The 24789-nt window shown below is 34.6% G+C and overlaps 1 protein-coding gene across 1 annotated transcript in view; it reads right to left on the bottom strand.

The window, feature by feature from the left end:
* Window positions 1-2249: 2249 nt before the first annotated feature.
* The window catches only part of LOC123542177 (uncharacterized), a 34532-nt gene continuing 11992 nt past the window's right edge, over window positions 2250-24789 (bottom strand). The window contains exons 16-38 of the mRNA XM_045327876.2: window positions 24538-24684; window positions 23811-23985; window positions 23139-23326; window positions 22507-22764; window positions 22252-22360; window positions 19704-21881; window positions 18950-19082; window positions 17664-17766; window positions 17180-17251; window positions 16320-16529; window positions 14807-14971; window positions 14330-14412; window positions 13733-13796; window positions 13141-13320; window positions 9362-9576; window positions 8245-8497; window positions 7418-7567; window positions 6866-7040; window positions 6015-6202; window positions 5522-5782; window positions 4979-5087; window positions 3974-4193; window positions 2250-3266 (exon numbers count right to left, since the gene is read on the bottom strand). Of these exons, the coding sequence (XP_045183811.2) occupies window positions 3074-3266; window positions 3974-4193; window positions 4979-5087; window positions 5522-5782; window positions 6015-6202; window positions 6866-7040; window positions 7418-7567; window positions 8245-8497; window positions 9362-9576; window positions 13141-13320; window positions 13733-13796; window positions 14330-14412; window positions 14807-14971; window positions 16320-16529; window positions 17180-17251; window positions 17664-17766; window positions 18950-19082; window positions 19704-21881; window positions 22252-22360; window positions 22507-22764; window positions 23139-23326; window positions 23811-23985; window positions 24538-24684 (5829 nt within the window). The 3' untranslated portion in view covers window positions 2250-3073. The remainder of the gene's footprint in view (window positions 3267-3973; window positions 4194-4978; window positions 5088-5521; window positions 5783-6014; window positions 6203-6865; window positions 7041-7417; window positions 7568-8244; window positions 8498-9361; window positions 9577-13140; window positions 13321-13732; window positions 13797-14329; window positions 14413-14806; window positions 14972-16319; window positions 16530-17179; window positions 17252-17663; window positions 17767-18949; window positions 19083-19703; window positions 21882-22251; window positions 22361-22506; window positions 22765-23138; window positions 23327-23810; window positions 23986-24537; window positions 24685-24789) is intronic.

The raw sequence follows: 24789 nt of genomic DNA, 5'->3' as shown, positions 1-24789 counted from the left end.
TCCGCTGGAAAATCTTTACCAAACCTGAATAACGGCTTTTTGATAACCTCTCTGTAGTGTGTTGAAAATTCCAGTTAGAGTCTTTTAGTGGCAACTAGAGTGAAACTAGATAAAAATATTTAAACGATTTATTCTGATGAACCACCTGATGCATTTTCACCAGACATGGTCTACAGCGGCAGGGCAACAAGTTACACTTTGTGTGTAGAAAGTTTTATTAATATTATGTGCACCTTTCTCGATTAAACGATCTCCTTTAGTGTTATGCAAATAGAAAACCAATTGCGAGTACGGCTAAGACAAAGGAAAAAGAAAAACAAAGCACATAACTAAATCTCCTTTCTTTACAGAACAGATAGTTCGTTAACATTTCAAAGAAACAGAAGATAAAGAAATAAAATAAATGAATACAAAGACAACGCTAAAATAGTAAGTTAGATGAATATAATATGCACAACTACACCAGAATTTTGACATGAAAAACTCGAAAATTCTTTAAAGCTCATAACATTATATATTAATAATTGAGTTGCATTCTTCTAAGTGACTGACAATTAAACAGTTGGAATAAAATGTATATAACTAAAATTGGAATATTCAAATTCATAGTTTTATCACTTCTTCTAAGATGATATTTCTCATAGATAAAATGAATATGTTACTGTCTTAAATGAATTTTTTTTAGGTAAGTCAAACAAAACAAAAAGATCAAGGCTCGTGCTGAGACTCTCATCGTTTCTTAGAGAAGATTAAGATTCCAAAAGGCAGTAACTTCTGTCGTCTGATCTGAAATCATTTTTATTGTATTTGTGCAGTAAAATACATACATACTAAGCATGTGCTTGTCTTTATTTTAGCGGTGCAGTCTTTTCTAAGCAATATGAAATAGATTTAAAATCCCTAATATTAAACGTTAATAAACAAAAGACTTTTAGAAATTTATATTCATATGTAAATCAAATGCATACCTCATATTTTTTGTTATTTGAAATCAATCATGGCGATAAAGGTAAGTGCCTTGTTAGTTGTTATATCTATTATTGTACAGAACGGATTCAATCACTAAGATGAGCAAATATTTGAATATTTTTCTAATTAACTATACAAATTTAACAACAAAATAGTTTCAGCTATTGAGCTATTGCTGCAGCAGCAACAACAACAATAGAAAAATACAAAGGCACCCACGCTATGATATGCCTGTAGTTAGCTTATTAGTAATCAAATTGACATTAAGAAGATAAGGAAAACGACAAAAAATCACCGTCCGTTATTTGCATGAAGGTAGAATAAAGTTATTTTAATGAACGTTTTCCTTTAAAATTTCTTTCCTATGCTAATGGCTTTAAAGTGATCTGCCATATATAAGCAACATTTTATGACCATTTTCATTTTGCGTAATTTCTGTTTGAGATTTATACAAGGAAAAAAAAATCAATGCAATATAGTCAGATCCCTGTGATATATGTATACTGTACTGTTTTCCTTTGGTATCAGTTGAACTTCCAGCTTTGCATTTCCATTTGACAGACGTCATGATATTTCAACAGTAATGGACCAATAGGCAAGTTTTCAATATCCATTTTCCTGCGGAATTAATTTATTTTGAATCTATATTAGTTTTGCTGCTAGTATAGATAATGGGAGGTTATAAATTTTGGATAAATACATAGTTGATCATGCGAGTGATTGACAAATTTAATAGAAAAGTTCTTACGTTTTTACCATTATTATTATTATTATTATTATATACCTCATTTATATAGCACTCTTTTCATATAAAAATACGTTCAAAAGTGCTTTACATAAAAAACATTTATATAATGTTCAATAAAAAATGGGAATTGAACTATTATAAAAGAAATTAAAATTACATTACGGTAATAAGATACCAAGCATTTTAAATTGGAAGGTAGGCAGATCAAAACATGAAACAAAAATACAATATCATAAAACATTAACTGACTTATCAAAGACACAGGTCAGAGCAGAATAGAACAGAAGATATCTTACATTTTGAACAGACAGAATTAAACGGTATGATGTCTGCGAAATGCATCACAGCATGCAAACCGTCCCGGATGATTGGGTCCCTACATCAAGCGTGTTTTGGTAAATTTATACTTATGTTAAAGTAACTTTATCTTGAAATGGAATCAAACAACAACAAAGAAAGATATCTCCAGAGAAAACATGAATTTAAGTGGTATTATGTCCATCTTTCTGCACAAAGTGTTTTTTGTTAAATGTTTTATAAAACCAATTTTCGGTTGCTGTGCATTTAAATATGTTAAATTAACGATTATACCATATAAGTATTTGAATTTGATGCTTTAGAATTAAAGAAATCGGACCAATTAAATAATAGTTCTTTTCTTTAATCTTCTGCGCAGTGATTTCCCTTACCTATAGGTAGAATTTATCTGACGTTGAAGGGAAGCAACTCCTGCATGCAGTGTGTCATTTCTTAAAAAGAGTGACCCAGTCAAAATAAAAAAATCATGTTTTGTAACTTATTATTCCGTACTGGTAAAAGGAAGAGGTTGGAATATTGGGTTAAAAGCTATAGTTTCCTCGACCCTTTTTACACAAACATCAATTTCAGCTAGATTTTTACTTGAAAAAGCGCATAATTCTACTTTAAGCACTCAGTGAACATAAATTAAAGTAATGGGCAGATGTTAAAAATTGGACAAAATACATTACACAGCTAACCAAAGTATGAATAATCACCTTTTACTAAGGAAATGTCAGACAGGTAAAACATACGATTATTTATGGAAATATTATTATAAAAAACCAATACTCTTATATGCCAAATATTTTCCAAAAATATTTACAGAAAATGAAACTATTTCTTTAATTAAACACAACACATTTATCAATAATTTGTTCACAATGGTTAAGATCGCAACAGTATTACTTTCATGTGAATGTTTTAAGTCCTTAAGTTAAACTACCTTCATTACGATATTTATCATAGATAAAAAGTCATTTATTCACCAAAAAGGAAAGAATAACATCAAAGAAAAGAAATCAACACAACACAAACTGTGCACTAACAGTTTCTATCTCAGTATCTGTTTCCGTGGTAAATTTTAAAATCTGCAACCCGTGTTGGTTCATCACTAGATGTCAAATCACGAACGCTTGAAGCGTGGAACCTTAGAGCTCTACCAGGGAAAACCCCATGCCTTTGTCTGTTAGATTGAAAAACGTGTGGTGTGAAAGGACCGCTATGCGTGTCATCTTCTGCATTTTCAGACCTGCACAATAAGGAATTTAATGTTATTGGTATATCAAAATAAACAATAGTATTATGTCTAATGCACGAAACTTCGTGCGATCACGGGGTAGAAGAAGGACACCATTTCAAATAAGTTCTAAATCGCTTAGTAAATGGACTTGTTTGACAGATGTCCAATACACAATCATATCCTTCAAGCTGTTTGTATTGGTGTTCTGGTTTCACGTACGGTTCCATGTGTTTAAGTAATATGTCTCTACATGGGTTTATTTGTGTTTTACAATTTGTTTAATGATGCATATGGAAGAGATTCACCTGTAGGTGATTACATCTTTAACATGTGTAGTGATGGTTCTTTAACTGCTACATTTCCTGCAAATACTTAGTGCAGAAATGACAAATAGAGCCTCTCTAAGTGACGAATTGCTTGCAATTTCACAAACATACCTGGATAATGTTTACAGGTAAGTGTAAAGATTAATATTTTCTACATTTTTGCTGTACAGACAGTTACGTTAAGGTCAGTGTTTAAAATGACAACGTAAAATTGTTCAAAATTATCTTACGCATAATGATGACTCGAACCATTTAGACTGACAGTTTAAGATTTTATCAGAAGATACTGTAAGCATAGTAACGGAACATGTTTACAAAAAATATAGCAGAAACAGATGATCAGAAGTCAGAAGTCGTCAAATTTAGAATTTAGAATATTAAAATATTTACCATTTCTCTCGATTATATCGGTTTACGCGTTTCTTCAATATAACAAAGTATGCTCCTGTTACAACTATGGCAGCAAGGGCGACTACTCCAGCCGAAATCCCGAGCGCATAACCAATTATTTGTGAATCTTTGTCAGATTTTTGGTTTTCTTTGTCTAGAACCTCATTCCCGCTTGTAATCCTGGTTTCAGTTGTTGTTGTGTGAGCAGTTGGAGCACAGACTAACGAAAAAAACGTAAAAGATCAATGTAGATTTGATAAGCATTAAATAAATGTGGGTATTTTATAGAAACTTTAACTTGGAACTTTGAGTTAAAACATGTACGGGAAACTGCTCACAGCCGTACAGAGGTTACTGTAATACTTCTTTATAATATTATTATGTGACTAATCTTGCATGACGTAATGTGGTTACCAAGTGATCTAAAACAATATTATATCTGTATTCATGAAAATATTATATTGCTAAGCTTATCAACAATATGTAACTTTTAAAAGCGCTATCTATAGCAGACATACAGTTGTTTCATGTATGCTTGGGGAAAATGTTAGTTCCAATCCACCGAGCACCATGAATCAAGAGCTTGCCAGAAATCTATAGATAATTCACGACGAACTCTGGGATGAGTAGAGACCGACTCTATAATCGATAACTCATTTGAAAGGTTTAAGTTAGTACACCATTCGTACCTTCCTTGTTGGAAAGCTGAACTCCTCAAACTCCGCTACGAGGCAGGGTTTTATGGTTCCTGGCTTTTCATCACAGCGCACAATGTGCGGAAAAAAAACAATAGTTTTACATATTTCCAGGGCCCAGTTTCTGATTGGTCAGTTACATTATAGGTGGGAGTAAGTATCATTTACACAATAGCCTACCATTCCCTAGAGCTTCGACGTAAACCCAGCCTTTAAAAGTTTCGAAGGGCTAAACCACTTCAGTTAAGTCTATTCACCAATATGTATAAATTAAGTGTGTTTAAAGCTCAGTATCGGAAGACCATACTACCTGTTGTCCAATTAAACTGATTAACAGTGACATCACAAATGTTGCAGCTATTGTCACGTGATGTCGTGTTGTCTTCAACACATTCTCCTGCGATGAAGCAGAAATCAGTCTGAAATAAAAAATAGAGGACCCGTATTGATTATCGGCATTTTTCGTTTATAATGTTCTCTGTTTATATAATTTCCGGTTGTTATGAAAAAGGGTTTTCTGTTATGACAGAAGTATCCCGAAATCGCAAACGGGGAATAAGGAATCGCGTGGAAATCGCAAATTGTCAATATGGTTCCATTCTCTTTGATAATTGATATATTGATTTTGATCAATCAGGACGAAAAAGAAAAAAACAAAAAATAGCTGCTTTAGTCACATGGTGCTTAAATTTTCTTTTGTAATAATTTGATAAAATTTATAAATAGACTACACACCAAATGCAATATTTTCAGTTGTTGTCATTGTATTCCACACTTTTTAATATTAAATTGAAATATATTTTCACGATAACGTACTTATGAAAATGAGTTTATATTAATTGTGGACACATACTTTCCATGTTATGTTAACTCCCGTTAGGTTGTTCGAGACATCTATGCAAGAGGAGTCGTAGACATAAATACTCTCCGGTTCTCCAAAGGCGTTTCCATCATTGCTTGCAGATATCTCGTATATATTTATAAAGTCCTCGGTATTTGTATCATATCTCTTTTTTCTACCGCTATGTATGCAACAAGTTCCGGTATATACATTTTTATATACACCAGGGGATGATACTTCATTTACGTATTCTTTTCGTCCGTTGGAGTACATCTAAAGGATAAAGGAAAAACCTTGTGATTCTTTACATATATACGAAGCATGCTGTCGTAAAGTAGAATTATAGACCTTTCAAATAAGTTGGCACATCTAACCTTACACGATGATTGACAACAAACTACCGGTAAAATTCAACCATTCTATGATTCAGCCCTTTGTATTGTTAATGCCGTTGAAATTAAATAAGGGAAGAAATTTAATGGCTACAATGCCATTTTCTACTTACACGTAAAATAGATATTTTACATGTAAATCCATCAAATAGACCGTCACTTCGAATTTCAAAACATTTACAGTCAGCTCCATCTGCTTTATCACATTCGCCGTTACCCTCTATATCTTCTATCAATGGCGGTATACCAATATATATACTACAATCCGGGCCTACGTAGTCTATGTTGCAGTCGCATGTCCCTGTAAAAGTAAGTAAAATGTATATACAAAGGATTATACTTCATCTTTTAAATATCATCTTCATATACAACAGGGGCCTCCGTGACCGAGTGGTTAAGGTCGCTGACTTCAAATCACTTGCCCCTCATCGATGTGGGTTCGAGACTCACTCGGGGCGTTGAATTCTTCATGTGAGGAAGCCATCCAGCTGGCTTACGGAAGGTCGGTGGTTCTACCTAGGTGCCCGCTCGTGATGAAATAATGCACGGAGGTGCACCTGGGGTCTTCCTCCACCATTAAAGCTGGAAAGTCGCCATATGACCTATCATGTGTCGGTGCGACGTTAAATCCAACACAAAAAAAAAATCATATACAACAGGAATACCATTATCATGCAAGTTATTTGAGCATTATACTTGTATACGTTCCAAATAAATCTAATCAAAATTATAGCAAGTTTGAAAACAATGAGCATAATGAGAAATTCACAGTATGTAAGGTCTACAACATGTTAATAGCAAGGTACATTTCATATATAGGTTTTAGATTGAACATTTTATCATATAAAGCAATTTTTTTTGTGAATTGTTACATAGATTAGGATGTAGTTAAGAACTCATGCGACTTTTTGTTTAAAAGGCAACATTACCATTATCCAACTGAATATTCAACAAAGACTTTCACCTTTTACAGAGCAGATGCCATTATTACTGCAGTTGGTACTGCACGTTTGCTGAAGAAATGTTTCAACGATATCGTTGTTGTTTTCAACAAATGCCGGATTAAGGTCAAGGACCGATTTCGTAATTGTGTTTAGAGCGTCAACATGAACACGTGCCCACATTGGATCATTTCCTGCCTGAATTATATTTAGATCAAGGTTGAAATAAAATGATGAAATATCATACCATATGGTTGCCTTATGCAAAGGGACGTAGTATAAAACAATCGAAAACGATGGAAAATTACCCGATAAAACTAAAATGAAAAGTGCTGTTTTGAAATTATCCAACAAACAAAAGTAAAGTCAATTGGCATTATATGAAATTAATAAAAAAACTAGTCTATAGATATTTTGCTTGCAAAAAGTGATACACCATCAAAGTGAATAACATTTGATGTGCAGTGCAACTTTTTCTTAAATAACGGAGGTATTTATAAAGCAAAATAAGTTCTCTGCCTTTTTGACAGCACTTTTATGCATTACTCCCTGGATATGATTACGTTTACACTTACAGTGACATCAAAAACACATTGATTGATTACTTCTGACACATTTTCGTTGGCAACTTTACTCGGCAAAATTGTGAATGCTGCTGCATTCAATATATGTTGTGTACACAACCTATTTGCTTCTTCTAGTGTGATACTCTGGTTGTAATTTGTCTGAAAATAAAAACAAAACCAAACATATAGTTACATAATACTGATATTTCTAAAATCGACGGTGGGGTGGCAAAATGGGCATGTTACAATACTAATCAAAATCTAAAAATGCTGTAATTCGTACATTATATAATTTTCTGATAGCAAGATTTTTGGAGCACCATGTAGCAAATGCAGGGATCTGACAACAGTCTTCAGCGGTATTGTTGTTATGCTGGATTTGGTGATAAAGTTTAAATGAATGTTTAACTTGGTTTTAACACTTTGCTTATTCTTCATTTATGTTTATGTCTGTTTGTTACTTTTCTCTTTTTATTCTTGTAGACTTTTGCGGTTTTTCATCATGGATAGAAATCCTTACAAAATGGAGGCATTACCCTATAAAGTAATCAACAGAAGTCAAAATCCTATCAATATATTCATCCATATCATGCTGTTCGACAAATTTATAACACTATAACATTATAAATTTTCTAATGAATAGAAGAAACGCTCCTTATAATTTAGACAAAAGGTAACTGAATAAAGTAATAAAACGAGTAAATTATCGATAGTGACAAAATGAAAATAAACCAGTCCGAACAAATACTAAATCGTTTAAATTAGACAATGTTGCCCAAAGCAGCTGTGCATCATTTGCTTTATTTTTTTTTTGAGTTTATAAACATAATTATTACACTTTGTGGAACACTTTCTACTTGATTCATCCACCGATATAGCCGTTTAGTCTCCCTACGTTGTCGCCTGTTGTCTGGTTTCGGAAATTCACATTTCATTGATGACGACGATTGGGTGCCACATCCCCGGTAAGATACAATAGAGCATGTCCCTATAGAAGTGTTTGAACATCGACACGTGGCAAGGAAATTGCCATTCCATGTTTGCAATTGTCTTTGATAATTTGTGAATAAATTATTGTCGTCTGTTAGTCTAAAAATGGAACATGCAATGTAAATTTGTTATTAATAGAAGAATAATAGGTTTTCATCTCAACGAAACAGATGCAAACTAAACATATTTTTTCATTTATGCACATTCTGTTTAACTGATGAAGAAATAAGCGATACGAATAGTTATGCATTTTACAAATAAATGATAACTAAATAGTCTAAAATGTCTACTGCATTTTCGCTCAATGATGTCTGTCATTGACGGAATATTGAATGAAATCCTTTTGATCAATTTTGAGTTCTGCTTCAGACAAATATGATATGAATGACTTAATCATAGAAAGGGAGATAATTAAAAGCGTAATCAAGATAAAGTAAACATTATTGTACATTAATATGTCATTGAAAGAAATTTGAACAAGATACTATCAACAGATTTGGAGTTTATGTCTGTTAAAATGTGATATGGACAAATTAAGTAAAGGAGACAATTCAAAACATAAGCAAGATAGTGAAACAGTTATGGTTCATAGTATATACTGCCTTTTTCTCAATAGCTTCTGTCATTATGTGAAGTTGTTAACAGTTTTGAGATATGCTTTGAACAAAAGTGTTACGAAAGGACGGAGGGACTTATGGACGAACAGACGGACGGAGATTCTTATTTATCCGTTTAATAATAAATTTGGCGAGGGATAAAAATGTTTGAAATTTACCATTTTCCCTTATAATTTACTTATAAGCAATAAAAATTTACCTGCTATACGAGAATAGTTCTAAATATATATATTTATTAAATATAGTGCTCTTTCTGGACAATAGACATGTTTGACTGTGTTATACCATGGGTAAATCATAAGTATTCATTGTTAACTGTGTAATTTCAAATCATAGAAAATTTTACCTCCAGCTTTCTGAAAACTTGAAGTCATTATTGTCTCGTGATAAACCTCCATCGCTGCGCCTTAAATCATTCGACTTATTCCCGTCGAAACTGCCACATAAGCCTTCTATATTTGTAAAATCCTTGGCAGCCAGGAATATATCAATATTAATTGTCTGTTGAGAACTCTTCCAATTAAGAGTAAGAATAACTGTGGTCCCAATTGGTGAGCCGATCTAAAAGAACAATTGCAGTACTAGAAAATTCAGACAAAAGTGAATTTGCTTTTTTCTGCTATTTATGCGTTTATTGAAACATACCAGAAGATTGTACCCTTACAATTGCATTGTTTAAAACAATGAGATCGTCAAATATTATTTACTAACATGGAACTTCGCATGAGCTTGGAAGAACAGGTACCTTGTGAATTATCGACAAATTTTATACTATTACACTGATATGATTAGACTGTCCCTTAAAAAGAGCACTATTTTTTTCGAAGAATTAATTCTGTTTATCGTTTGCAGTTTAACCGCGTTGCGTCATACATGGATGATTTTAGCTTTGTTCCAAATATCTCGTGTATTTTGTCTTCTTCTACGCAAACTTGAAAATGCTTTAAAAAGGAAACATGCTCGTTTCTAGTAAAATATCACTGCGTATAAAACATATTTTATGGAATACAAATATAATCTGCCAGTCAAGGAGTGACCAAATATAACTGCTTAAGACAAGTTAAATTTTCAGAACACAAAGTCAATTTGGGAAACTAGTTGACTTTCTGCTTTATACAGGTGGATACTGTGGAAAGGTCTAACATTGTATTTTTGCTTTGTTTGGAAGAAAAGTATAATTGTACTGACTGAATATCAAACATGCTATAAATGTTGAACTGAAGTATTCCAGTAAATTCACCGTTCTCTCTCTTGAACAATGAAGAAATTTTGTTATACCATGGATTTTTTTCCTACATTCGTTGCTCTTTCGGTGTGAAACCGTCAACCTTTCAAATGAAATTAGAGGTTGCAAACACAAATCCTTTGGAAAGGTTGACTTTATTCGCCTCACCAATTTCATTAACAGTTAACGTTTACAGCGATCATTCGCCTCACCAATTTATAAACAGTTAACGTGTTCAGTGATCATTCGCCTCACCAATTTCATTAACAGTTAACGGTTCACAGGCGTCATTCGCCTCCATCAATTTCATTAACAGATAAGGTTAGCCGATCATTAGTTCAATTCATTCTAAAATGGATACACATCATGTACACAAATTTCTTAAAATTTACTTTTACACGATCCGCCCATGTATTAACAGTTAACGTTTACAGCGATCATTCGACTCACAAATTTCATTAACAGTTAACGGTTACAGCTATCATTCGCCTCACCAATTTCATTAACAGTTAACGTTTACAGCGATCATTCGACTCACCAATTTAATTAACAGTTAACGGTTACAGCTATCATTCGCCTCACCAATTTCATTAACAGTTAACGTTTACAGCGATCATTCGACTCACCAATTTCATTAACAGTTAACGGTTACAGCGATCATTCGACTCACCAATTTCATTAACAGTTAACGTTTACAGCGATCATTCGACTCACCAATTTCATTAACAGTTAACGTTTACAGCGATCATTCGACTCACCAATTTCATTAACAGTTAACGGTTACAGCGATCATTCGCCTCACCAATTTCATTAACAGTTAACGGTCACAGCGATCATTCGACTCACCAATTTCATAAACAGTTAACGTTTACAGCGATCATTCGACTCACCAATTTCATTAACAGTTAACGTTTACAGCGATCATTCGACTCACCAATTTCATTAACAGTTAACGGTCACAGCGATCATTCGACTCACCAATTTCATAAACAGTTAACGGTCACAGCGATCATTCGACTCACCAATTTCATTAACAGTTAACGTTTACAGCGATCATTCGCCTCACCAATTTCATTAACAGTTAACGGTTACAGCGATCATTCGCCTCACCAATTTCATTAACAGTTAACGTTTACAGCGATCATTCGCCTCACCAATTCCATTAACAGTTAACGTTTACAGCGATCATTCGACTCACCAATTTCATTAACAGTTAACGGTTACAGCGATCATTCGACTCACCAATTTCATAAACAGTTAAAGGTGTCAGCGATCATTCGACTCACCAATATTATAAACAGTTAACGGTTACAGCGATCATTCGCCTCACCAATATTATAAACAGTTAAAGGTGTCAGCGATCATTCGCCTCACCAATATTATAAACAGTTAAATGTGTCAGCGATCATTCGCCTCACCAATATTATAAACAGTTAAAGGTGTCAGCGATCATTCGCCTCACCAATATTATAAACAGTTAACGGTTACAGTGATCATTCGCCTCACCAATATTATAAACAGTTAACGGTTACAGCGATCATTCGCCTCACCAATATTATAAACAGTTAAAGGTGTCAGCGATCATTCGACTCACCAATTTCATTGACAGTTAACGTTTACAGCGATCATTCGACTCACCAATATTATAAACAGTTAACGGTGTCGGTGATCATTCTACTCACCAATTTCATAAACAGTAAACGGTCACGGCGTTCATTCGTCCAGTCAATTTCATAAAAAATAGAGGTTAGCCGTCAAATTTGATGTTTGTATTCTTTCTAAAAATGGAGACACATACAATGATGAACAAACGCTTTGCACAAAAAAAAATTCTTGCATAAAAACTACTTTTTACACTTGATCCCCCCATGTATTAACGGGAGAAAAATCGTGTGCAAACAAGGCAATTCACGTGATGTTAATAACTGATTTTTATTTTTGAAATGCTTTTCCAGAGACGTATATATATTTCTGCGCAGATTGACATCTGGTATCTGCGTCTTGATTTTTTCATAAAAACCTTTTCTTATAGCAGAAAAGATGCAATCTAAACCATAGAATGTTTTGCTGTATCAGTTACCAACGCCAAATGCGCTGCCCCGACAATGTTAGTACTCGCTTCTTTCCTTGTTTACTCCCCTTTTAGAACTCGGCGTCGTTTCAGTTTTTGTAAATAATCGTGAATATTTAAGAATCGCGTGTAACTTGTACGATTTTTTGTTTTTAGGAATCATATTTATGATTTTGGTAAGTATCAGTCGGTATGTTTTTATCTAATTTCTGGAAGAATTTATATAAACAGCTTGAAAGTTTGACATTACGTTCGTACTCATCCGTACTCCAAATGTGTCCGTACTCAAAATAACTCGAATGTAAAGTTATTATTCTTGAAATTAGGCTCCTGTTTACCAAATGTTGAAGTTATATGAATTATTTTTGGTAATTTCATGTTTGTAAGAACGAGAGATAAAAGAATCATGTAAAAATCTTCAGTATGTGCTTTTATTAACGTTGTTGATTTCAGGGCCCTGGTTATGGATATTTAAAACATGTTTACCGTTTCCAAGAACAACAGAATTGTAATTAAAAATGTACCGGAATCGTTAAGTCATCACATATGAAAACGATACATTGAGTTGTCGGGTAAAATGTTTTTTTTTGGTGCAAGAATAGCGACAATACACGTTTTTTTTGTGTACTAACGTCTGCAGAAACCCTTAGGATATGTTTGTGACCTAGGCCTTTCGCGGGCTTTGAGTCTAGGTCACAAACAATCCCGCGGGCTTTTACAGACGTTAATACACAAAAAAACGTGTATTATCCCTACACAGGTGACCAATAGAAATACGTACTTTTAAACTACATTAGAAAAAACCTTGCTTATGCTAGAAAGATTTTACCTGATACTGAAAGTCGTTTAGTTGTTTAACATCAATTATCGCTCCTTCTGCACATCTAATAAACCCGATGTAATTTATGCTTCCACATAGATTTATCATGAATATATCTCTGCCCACTCTAATAGCCACGCCACATGAACACAAAGCTTCGCTGTTACAGCGCTTCGTGGATTCTTGAATCTAATAATAATAATATATAATGACTTGCCTAGTTAGCAAATGATTTTGATAGTTGCTAATAATGTAATTTATTAGGTTAAGTAACGGACATATTTGTATAGAAATTCAACTAACTGCGTGATGTGTTATCAAAGATATAACGTTTCTAAAAATGTATTTGTATTGCTTGCAGGTTAACAGAAATAAAAAAAATATGATTACCTTTTACAATCAACTAATGCAGTTTATACCCTCACGATGGGTCTTTCATCTAAGTTTTAAAAATCTCTCTATTATACCATAATCGGATCTATATTTTTAACTTTTCATGCAAAGAATAATGATCTATTAAGAAGAATTCATGTCGATGATAGAGCATGCGCATGCAGATCAACTCCACAGGGTAACCAACAACGTAATAAACAATACTAACCTCTATGCCATACGCTTTATTGTGGTATAACATGTAATCGCCTTCATGTTGTTGTCTGTAGTAGCTGACAAGACAAATGTAAAATATCTTTTTATGTTCAGTTTTTATAGTAAATGAACGCAACATTCAAAAGATTTATAATAGAATGCCGCTAAAGTCGATGCTAAGTGGTGTTAGCGGTGCTGCACTTTCAATTGCCGCACATGAACAGATTCGATCAAACGGAGAGGGTATGTTCTTATTTTTCTTTTTTCTTTGAGTATTTTCTACGCTTACAAAATGTATTCCTGTAGATTAATGTTCTCCTATTATGACAAGAAGCAAAATAATCTGTTATGCAAATGACTATATGATAAAAATGGTATAAAAAACAACAGAAAAAAGCGAAAGGCCAAGAACAACGTGAACGATGCATTTACCTATAATAATGTTTTACTTTAATGCAGAATTCTATTTTTGCACTCTGTGATAGCTTCTACTCTTTACCAAAGTATATGAGCCGAAGACGATTAAGGGTCAATTATTTTCATAACTACTTTATATGATTTACAATGATATAGCAGATATTTTCGGTTAAAACTTAATTGTTCTTCTTACACTCCATCACTAGTTTTCATATGGGCACCAACGTGAGAGTAGCATAATCTGTTTTTGTACGTCGTAAAATCTGTGACCCGTACCTGAATCATAAATGAAATGCCCAAGGTCAAAGGTAGAATGAAATAGTCTGATGATAGTGTCTACTGTTTAACTATTTTGTAAATGGACTGCATGTTTAGTCTCTATCCACTACATTACATGATTAATAAGAAAAACGGATTGTTCTCAAAGATGAATCAAATAAATTGCACTCTAACTGACATACTACGCCTTAACAATGTTTTCAGACCAGACACATGTTTAAAAGGCACAACACACACATCCTATAAAATTTGTTCATTAAAAGGATAACGAGACATTTAAAAACTGGAAAGAAACTTTAACAAAATATGCACGGGATACTTTTAGAATAAATAAACAAAATAGCATCGCACTTTCATAAATTTTATTGTTGCTTATAACGTGACATCTTACTTTTATATCATCCTGTTTATAACCTTGCCAAATTGTGTTGTCGACATCACCCGTTAGTTGGAGACTTAACGTAAATTTCGTTTTGTCGTCATAGTTAAAATCTGTGGTTGAAAGTCCGAACTGATACGTCTTGCTTCCGTCCCATGCGTCATTTCGCCCCGTAGTCTACAAAATGGAAGGTTAGCAAAACGAGAAATAATCATGCCATGTGATATCATACCATAGTCAACAAGATGTTAAAGTTACAGGGTTATTACATTACAATAACAATAAATATTTTACATCGAGATATAACAGAGTTATCGATACAAAATAATTGTATTGCCCATGTATATTTGTTTTCATAGTTTCAGAAGTGTCCCTCACGCTTCACACCTTTAACCATTATTTCAGAGCGTTATACCCACAAAAGGAAGTTCGTAATGTATGTTTGTTTAACATTTAGCCTTTTTAAATTTCTAAAATGGACTGGTCCATCATATAATTTGGGCAATGCTATTTATTATTCGAAGGGGCGTTCACTGAAAATATACTGACAATAGTAAAAAGTGCAGACAACGATCAGCTACATGCAAGCTGATGTTGGTATGTACTGGTCACAAAGGCAAACCCTTCTGGCGACACCAGGCTAAAGGATGATTACCAAAGCACCATATATTCCATTATAACGTCACAAAGGTGGGCGTTTGTTAAACCAAAAAAGTATTTTAGAGGACGATATGTTTTTTTTAGTTCAGTTTGAGTTTGAGTTTTCTTTGCATACTTCAGCCGAACTTCTAATTAATGGACTTCGACAGCAATTTCATAGTGTTGGTATTCGCTTTACCACTTGAATTAATTTCTGAAATATTTTCAAATAATGGGTTGGCGTATACGGTATGCTGGGACTTTTAAATTGTGGTACCAAAATATTCTATATGACACTAATCTGTTTTGCTTTTGATAGATGAAATGACTTATAAAAATATTATATCTAATGTGTTACGGATTATTGATGATGCTTTCTTCATTGAGTCAATGAATATTCTTCAATTATCTTTTTGATACGTGCCCTCTTATTTATATTCTTATATGCTTTGCCCTGTTAAAACACTCCTACGCTAGAATGACGTCACGTTAACGTGCGGTGATGTCACTGTTTATGTAGCGACCAAGAAAGAAAGAGCGCTAATATATTTTATCTAGTGTTTTAGATTAAGGGCATATTCGAATCGAAAAACCGTGTCTCAACACTATAAACTTGGGCGGTAATACATCGTACAAATAATTTCGCTCAGGCTGTGCCCTCGTGAAATCATTACACCCGACGTTTAACCGCTTATCGTGCATAAATAGTGTTAGAATACTCATTTGCTATGAATTATGTCTTAAATATTTTCTGACCTGAAGCACATATCATTACAAGAATATGCTCTGAAACAGTTCCTTGATACTTTTAACGAGTGATATATTGCTATTGCGTATTTTAAAGCAACATTTACATAAAACCATGTTAAATTATGATTGTACATACCAATATCTCGACAGAGCATTTGTGTATGTCATCAGCATTTACAACATTTATACCAGCTTCACACGATCCCCAGTTAGGATCAAACAGTAATAAAGTTGTTGTACATTTTCTAGGACTAGAATCAGAATAGTTGCATCCAATAGGGACGGTCTGTATCACCTCGATGGTGGTATGTCCACTCTTTGGTACCTCAATCTGTTTGTCAGTGATCTACAACACAATTGCCGTAATTGGCTCTAAATCACCCAACTGAGTTACATTCAAATACGCATAAAAGCTCTGCCTAAAGCGTAAATATGAATTATATAGAGAATGCCAGCTGCTGTTGACGTAGTAACAACAACGGCCAGACGAAAGGTTATCGAAACTGAACAAACAGTTCTGATGGGCTAAAATGATAGACACACAATTACTTACCAATGCTGAGGTCAACGGTAGCGTATTTATGTGTATAAAATAATATTGATTAAAATATTATTGACTAAGGCTTACATCTAAGGTTGGCCTAAATGAAATACAATTGTTTTGCTGCATGCAAAATTCCCTGCTTCTGGAAATTATGCCATTGATGATATGTCATCAAACAAAATTTTAATATGCTCTGATATATGCAATGACAAAAACACCTCCTTTAACAAATATTTTCACATAAATGAGCCATGCCATGAGAACACCAACATAGTGCATTTGCGACCAGCATGGATCCAGACCAGCCTGCGTGGATGTGCAGCTGGTCTGGATCCATGCTGGTTCCAAATGCACTGTTGGTTTTCTCATGGTGCGGCTCAAATGTACTCGAAGTGCCAATTTTCCGTGTTTTTATAAAATGATGGCGTCTCCTACAAAGCCATAAAACTTACTTTTAATCCTGCAAAAAAAGTCGGACTTTTGAATTCTTTTGAACTGTTAGCTTCTGAAATACTGCATCGTATCTGAAATGCGCAATCGTCACTTTTAGAATACAAGATTATTTATTATCAGCTCTTTAATTCTTCACTGAGTTGCATTAGAAAAGCATTTATACATTTGTTCAAAAGAACGATACATTCAGTCGTTTATTGTATTAAAAATTAGTAATACATTATGTTTGTCTTGACTTTTAGCTATTTTGATAGAATAATTGTTTTATGCTGAAAGTCAAAAGCATGCATTCCTAGTTTCACTTCGTAACCTTGACCAGTACAAGGCATAACAACACTATCACAGTATCTTAGGTTATTCCCATAAAATGTAAAAAAAAAAAAACAAAAAAAAAAAAAAAAAAAAAAAAAAAAAAAAAAAAAAACAAAAAAAACCCCATAAAACCTCCCACACGTTTACAGCCTCAGCATAAACAATTCTTACGTTGATTCCAAGATGTCGATTTGTAAAGTCATCTTCCGAAAGAATGAAATCCTCAACTGATCTGGAAGGTCCACGCTGAGACAGCATTTCGTCATCGACAAACCTTTAAGATATTATAAATGTTCGAGAACATAGATGAAACGATTATTTGGTTTATTCGTATTAATATTCGCAAACACATTAAAAAACTGAGGGATTTGTGTATGTTCACCTTAGTTTTGTTTCAAACGTCCTATCGATGTCCTTGCCACCCGTAGACAATTTCCAGACGGTGCCCAACTGTGTTCTATGGGAAGTGGAATCACTCAAAAACCAATCCACGTGCAACATTTGTTTATTATTTTTAAATATGGAAACGATGTAGAATGTTTGGGATGAAACAGAATTTAAAAGAGGAGGCATGTGAAAGGACATTCGTTCTGAAGTATGGTAGGTGATCTAACATCTTTTACAGGAAAGCATACAAAACACATACGGACAGAGGACAAAAGTAGTCCTTGGAAAGTCCAGCAACCTTTGTAAAGTGAACTAGTGACTTAACAGTAATTCTCCCTTACCTTATTTACACTTTTTAAGTCAAGACAGTTAAACGAGTAATCACCCTTCACGATAATCTTTAAGATATGAGACAAGATACCGACTGTATAATTAACAATGAAACATATAAACAGAGTAAGTCAGTTAAGTGTCAGTTAAACAATTTACTAAAAACATTATTCTGTAGTAAGAACTCCACGAGGTTAACATTAACTTTACATTAAGAGCTGTCTCCCATGATAAAATATGAATATTTTTACTCCCAAATCATTTTCGAACATATTTTATTTCAAAATGCATTGTATACAGCTATCTCAAATCTACTCGGTTTGCTTCTTAATTTAGTTAAAATGCAAATATTTGAAAATGAGATTACTTTCATGACGAAACGGCCAAATTCACTGCTACATCAGCTTGCTGGCAAACATTACCACGACCTATAAATTGTCTGTAAAGTTAAATCATATCTACATCGCAAACCATTCCATGATTTTTGACATTCGATACCGTGTTTGTAAAAATGCAAAAGTATGATGAAACTCAACTTTATTGATGTTCTTTTATCGCGACGTGCACTGGCTCGGAAGTTGCGACAGAGCGATTTACCGTATTCCTCTGAAAGAGGTAGCTCTGTTGTTTACCAGGCGGGTTATTATGCTAAAAATGAAATAAAATTATTTGACAATCCTTAGCCATACCGTCTTTTAATCTTTACTCACCATGACTGGAGAAATAATTTAATGACTTACCACTTAACGGTATAGAAACCATCCATACTCATATTAAAACTGCATACAAACTTCAAAATTGAACTGTAGCCTTCAGCAGTACCGATCCCATCCGCGATATCAAATGTTTGATATACGAGTTCAGGCTTTATTTCTGTCAAATATACAGCGACAAATATTGTAAAAAAAATACTTTTACAGTATATAATTCACTAAAAAAGTAAAGAAATGTAAGCCGTGCCATGAGAAAACCAACATAGCGGCTTTGCAACCAGCATGGATCCAGACCAGCCTGTCTGGTCAGGATCCATGCTGTTCGCTCTCAAAGTCTACAGCTATTAGACAAACTGTTAGCGAACAGCATGGATCCTGACCAGACTGAGCGGATGCGCAGTCTGGTCTGGATCCATGCTGGTCGCAAACCCACTATGTTGGATTTGTCATGGCATGGCTCAATTATTAAAAACATGATTTACAATATGTACGCAATGGGGTCTCGTTTCTTCTTAAGGTTGACACATTGAAATGTAAAGACAATGAAGTTGCTTATTGTAAGCATGATCTGATCGAAAACAGGCAAATGTCTTAAGATCCGATAATTATCTTTATACTGTGCTAATACACATAATAAGCTCTTCGAGTTATTATGGTTAGATAAGGAAAATATATTATTAGTAATATAAAATGAATTATCAATTTAATTACCGACGTCCATAGTACTGAATAGATTTGAAATCTAGCTGTACAATATATATAAAAGATAAACTTAACCAACCTGGTTTCAGATATTCAGTTTGTGTTGTAGTCATTGTTGGAGATGTGGCTGACAGTGTCATATTACTACTGGTCGAAACACTTTCAGTTATTGTTGGAGATGTTGCAGACACTGTCGTGGTATTGCTAATCGAGATGCTAGTCGAGGTACTATCAGTAATTGCTGGATAAGTGGTTGACATTGTCGTGGTACTGCCAGTCGATGTTCTATCAATCATTGTTGGAGATCTGGTTGTCATTTCTGTGTTACTGCTAGTCAAAGTACTATCTGTTACTGTTGGAGAAAAAGCTGCCATTGTCGTGGTACTACTGGTAGAGGTATGATCGCTCATTGTTGTAGAAGTGGCTGATTCCGTGGTGGTACTGCTAGTCGAAGTACTTTCTGTCGTTGTCATTGTACTACTGGATACTGTTGGAGAAGTGACTGAAAGTGTCGTGGAACTGCTGGCCAAGGTACCATCAGTTACTGCTGAAGAAGATACTGACTGTCTTGTGGTACTACTGGATGAGGTACCATCAGTTGCTGTTTGAGAAGTAGCTGACTCTGTCATGGTACTACTGGTCGAGATACCATTAGTTGTTGTTGGAGACTTAGCTGACTCTGTCGTGGTACTACTGGTAGAGGTATCATCAGTTACTGTTGGAGACGTAGCTGACTGGGTTTTGGTACTACTTTTCGAGGTACCATCAGTTCCTGTTGGGGAAGAGGTTGCTTGTGTCGTGGTACTACTGGTCAAGGTACTATTAGTTACTGTTTGAGAAGTAGCTGACTGTGTCGTGGTACTACTTGTCGAGGTACCATCAGTTACTGTTGGAGAAGTAGCTGCTTGTGTCGTGGTACTACTGGTCGAGGTACTATCAGTCACTGTTGGATAAGTAGCTGACTGTGCCTTGGTACTATTGGTCGAGGTACTATCAGTTAATGTTGGAGAAGTTGCTGACTGTGTCGTGGTACTACTGGTCGAGGTACCATCAGTTACAGTTGGAAAAGAAGCTGACTCTGTCGTGGTACTACTTGTCGAGGTACCATCAGTTACTGCTGGAGAAGTAGCTGACTGTGTCCTGGTACTACTGGTCGAGGTACTATCAGTTACTGTTGAAGATGAAGCTGCTTGTGTCCTTGTACTACTGGTCGAGGTACCATCACTTACTGTTGGAGAAGTAACTGCTTGTGTCGTGCTACTACTGGCAGAGGTACTTTCAGGTACTGTTAGAGACGTAGCTGACTGTGTCGTGGTACTACTGGTCGAGATACTATTAGTTTTTGTTCGGAAGGTAGTTGACTCTGTCGTGGTACTTCTGGTCGAGGTACTATCAGTTACTGTTGGAGAAGAATATGACTGTGTTTTATTACTACTTGTCGAGGTACCATCAGATATTGTTGGAGAAGTAGCTGACAGTGTCGTGGTACTTCTAGTTGAGGTACCATCAGTTGCAGCTGGAGAAATAAGTGATTGTGTCACGGTATTATTTGTCGAGGTACCATCAGTTACTGTCGGGGAAGTAGCTGACTCTGTCTTTGTACTACTGGTCAAGGTACCATCAGTTACCTTTGGAGAGGTAGCTGACTGTATTGTAGTAGAACTGGTCGATGTACTATCAGTTACTGTTGGAGAAGAGACTGACTCTGTCGTGGGACTAGTGGTCGAGGTATCATCAGCTACTGTTGGAGATGACTGTGTCGTGGTACTACTAGTCGAGGCACTATCATTTACTGTTGGAGAAGTAGCTGAATGTGTCGTGGTACTACTGGTCGAGGTACTATCAGTTACTGTTGGAGAATTTGATAACTGTGTCGTGGTACTACTAGTCGAGGTACTATCAGTTACTGTTGGAGAAGAATATGAGTTTGTCGTGGTACTTCTAGTCGAGGCGCCATCAGTTACTGTTGGAGAAGTGACTGACTGTGTCATGGTACTACTTGTAGAGGTACCATCAGATACTGTTTGAGAAGTAGCTGACAGTGTCGTGGTACTTCTGGTCGAGGTACCATCAGTTACTGTTGGAGACGAAGCTGATTGTGTCGTAGTACTACTTGTCAAGGTACCATCAGTTACTGTTGGAGAAGAGGCTTGCATTGTCATTGTACTTTTAGTCGAAGTATAATCTGTCATTGTTGGAGTAGTGGCTAACATGGTCGTTGAACTACTGGTCGACGTGCTATTCATGTTTTCACAAACTAAAATAATATATAGAAATTATTCTCTTATACACATACATGGGCGGATCCAGCGGGGGAGCGGGGCGGGGTCCGGATCTCACTCCTAGAATTTTAAAACGTAATAGTGAAAGCTTGTATGGCTGCACTCTCACAGTTGAACAAATCAAGTCCGCCACGGGAAATTAATCGACTAAGGGTAATTAAGAATTAAAAATATTATAATATATTGGATTTCGTATTTTCGAAGTGATGATTACATTTTAGAAAGGATTCAGATCCTTTTATTGTTAATCTAAAACGCTCATGATTCAATCACTTGAATTCTGACCCGTGGTAAATCAGAAATAGATCAAGAGAATGCCTTGACTGTTGTATATAAAAGACATACTATTTGACCATCTGTATTGATGTTCAGCAGTATTGCACACATTGCACATGTTTCCAGTTTCTTGGTCGCCGTTCCTCATACAAATACCGCTTATGTAGCAAAACCCGTCCTAAAATATAAAATATACATTTATTTCTTCTGTAAATGACATTGAAGAATAACGTGTTCTGAAACTATCTTGATGCTGATAAATGTAATATATGACAAAATTTTAAAAATAGGATAATTAATTATTTGATCGAACGAACATTGTACCTGCATATTTACTCGTACATCTATTCCATAGTTTATACTCTGACATCTGGAATCAAATACATAAATCGGTGTCGGTTCTCCAAAAGTCTCTCCATCATTGCTTACAGTAACATTATATGCGTAAATATTATCTTGAAAAGTTTCATTTGTCACATCCGAAAAATCGTTCGAAAGACAACAGACTCCAGAAAATATGTCGCCAAACCGTCCTTTTTGTCGATCTCTGACCACACCTTTCCGTTCTCCGTTCAAATATATCTGAAATATACAATCAAATATCTACAGGTTGTTAAAATTGTATCACTACCTAAGATAAGACTGGTTTGACTGTCTGTGTTTGCTATGATGCAAACGTTTTCTTATTAATATTTATCCATTTTCGCAAATATAAATTACTTAGTTGCTAACAAAGTCATTACAACGACATGACTTGCGAACACTTATGCAGTCAGACAAACGAAACCTCAATTTTAGTTCATGCCTTTAGGAAGTTTATAGATCCTATGTAAATATGCAACTATTTTGTTTGCACATAAAATATATGTGGCTTACCTTTATGAGGTAGGAATATTCTACAATTTTTACTAAAACGGGTCAAATTATTATAATTTGATCATGTATAAGTGACTTACTTTAGTGACAATTATATCGCAAACAAATCCAATAACAAGATTATCTGCTCTGATTGTAAAACATGTGCAGTCACCGCCGTCTGCTAGGTCACATTCACCCCCGCCATGTATATCCAATATTTCAGGAGGTATTCGTACATCTAAACTACAGTCTGATCCTCTGTAAAAGCTTTCGCAGTTACACTCTCCTAGAATATTCAATATAACAAGCATTTACTAAATTTTAGACTTTTTCTACTGCGTTCCTCGATCATCTACTTATTACTTCAGATTCTGTTTTGTTGCAATGAGACATATTCAGATGCTCAGATAGGTAATATAATATTTTCAAAGCTCAATTATATCTAGACTGATTCGAAGAACTTGCAGACATGCGGGTATCGAGATATTCAAATTCATAAGATGCTTAAGATATCTGTATGGCTGTCCCAAAGAACATGTAGAAACTTTTTCGTATGTTTAATGTTTGATTGTTGTAAAATACTAAAAAAAAATCTATTTCATTTTCATCTGTATATAACTTCAAGATAATGTTATCTGTTACTTACGGGCGATATCCTACTTTTGAGGATAAACCTCAAGTTAATGAGAATATGTTAATGGGTGAAAGCAGATAAGTACAAATATGCTAATGTGTACATAAATGAGAACTTAATAAACATTTGACTGTACCTTTAACAGTACAAACACCATGGTTACTGCAGTTGTTTCTACATGTATGCTGAAGAAATGTCTCGATAAGGTCGGTGTTGTTGTCGGCAAAGTCGGGATTTAATTGGATATTATTCTTAACGATGTTATTAATAGCATCAATGTGTGCCTCTGCCCATGTCGTGTCGTTCCCGATCTGGAAAGAAAAATAAAACAAAAATCAAACCAATATTTCATCTAATACAAACGGTACATACAATGATTTAGTTATTGGGCCGGTAATGATATTCGGCATTTTCCGTTAGATTACTTAGTACCCGTAAGCGGTTTCGGCATTATCCGGTATTCTCCGGAATTTTCCTGCATTTTCCAGTTATTAGAACAGCGAAATTTTCTGTTATGACCGAAGCTTGCCGAAACTGCATAGGTAACCGCTAGGAAATTACCGATTGTTATCACAGGTTTTATACTCAAAGCATCTTCTTAACTTTTTGGTTACCAGCGTCATATTGTTAAACGTGTTACACAGTTTAATTATTCATGTTTTAGATAGTAGACAAGAATATCAATGATGTAAAATGTTGAACAAACAAACATCACTATAAGATTTTACCCAGACTACTGTTGCTACTATTTTTTGTCTTTATTGGATCCTTTCAATATTAACTGGTTGACATATTTCGAAAATGATAGTTTGACGACTAAGGTTACAATTATCTAGAAAGAAACGTAGTTCTTCCATACATACTGATACATCAAATGCACACTGTCGAACTACTTCTTCAGGATCCTCGGTTACAATGTTTGTACCAAAAAGGACGACAGCGGCAGAACTGAATATGGACTCATTGCACATTCGTATAGCTTCATCTGTGATAGTCACATCTGTGTTGATCTAAATTTGATTCAAAAGCATTTTAATTTGATAATAAATGTGTAAAGCACACTTTAAACTAAAATGAATTATTTTAAAAATAATGAATGTAGTTGTTTGGATTTC

Source organism: Mercenaria mercenaria, chromosome 19 (genome assembly GCF_021730395.1).
Source record: "Mercenaria mercenaria strain notata chromosome 19, MADL_Memer_1, whole genome shotgun sequence".
NCBI classification, from domain to species: Eukaryota; Metazoa; Mollusca; class Bivalvia; order Venerida; family Veneridae; genus Mercenaria; species Mercenaria mercenaria.
This window is presented reverse-complemented; position numbering and strand designations above follow the sequence as displayed.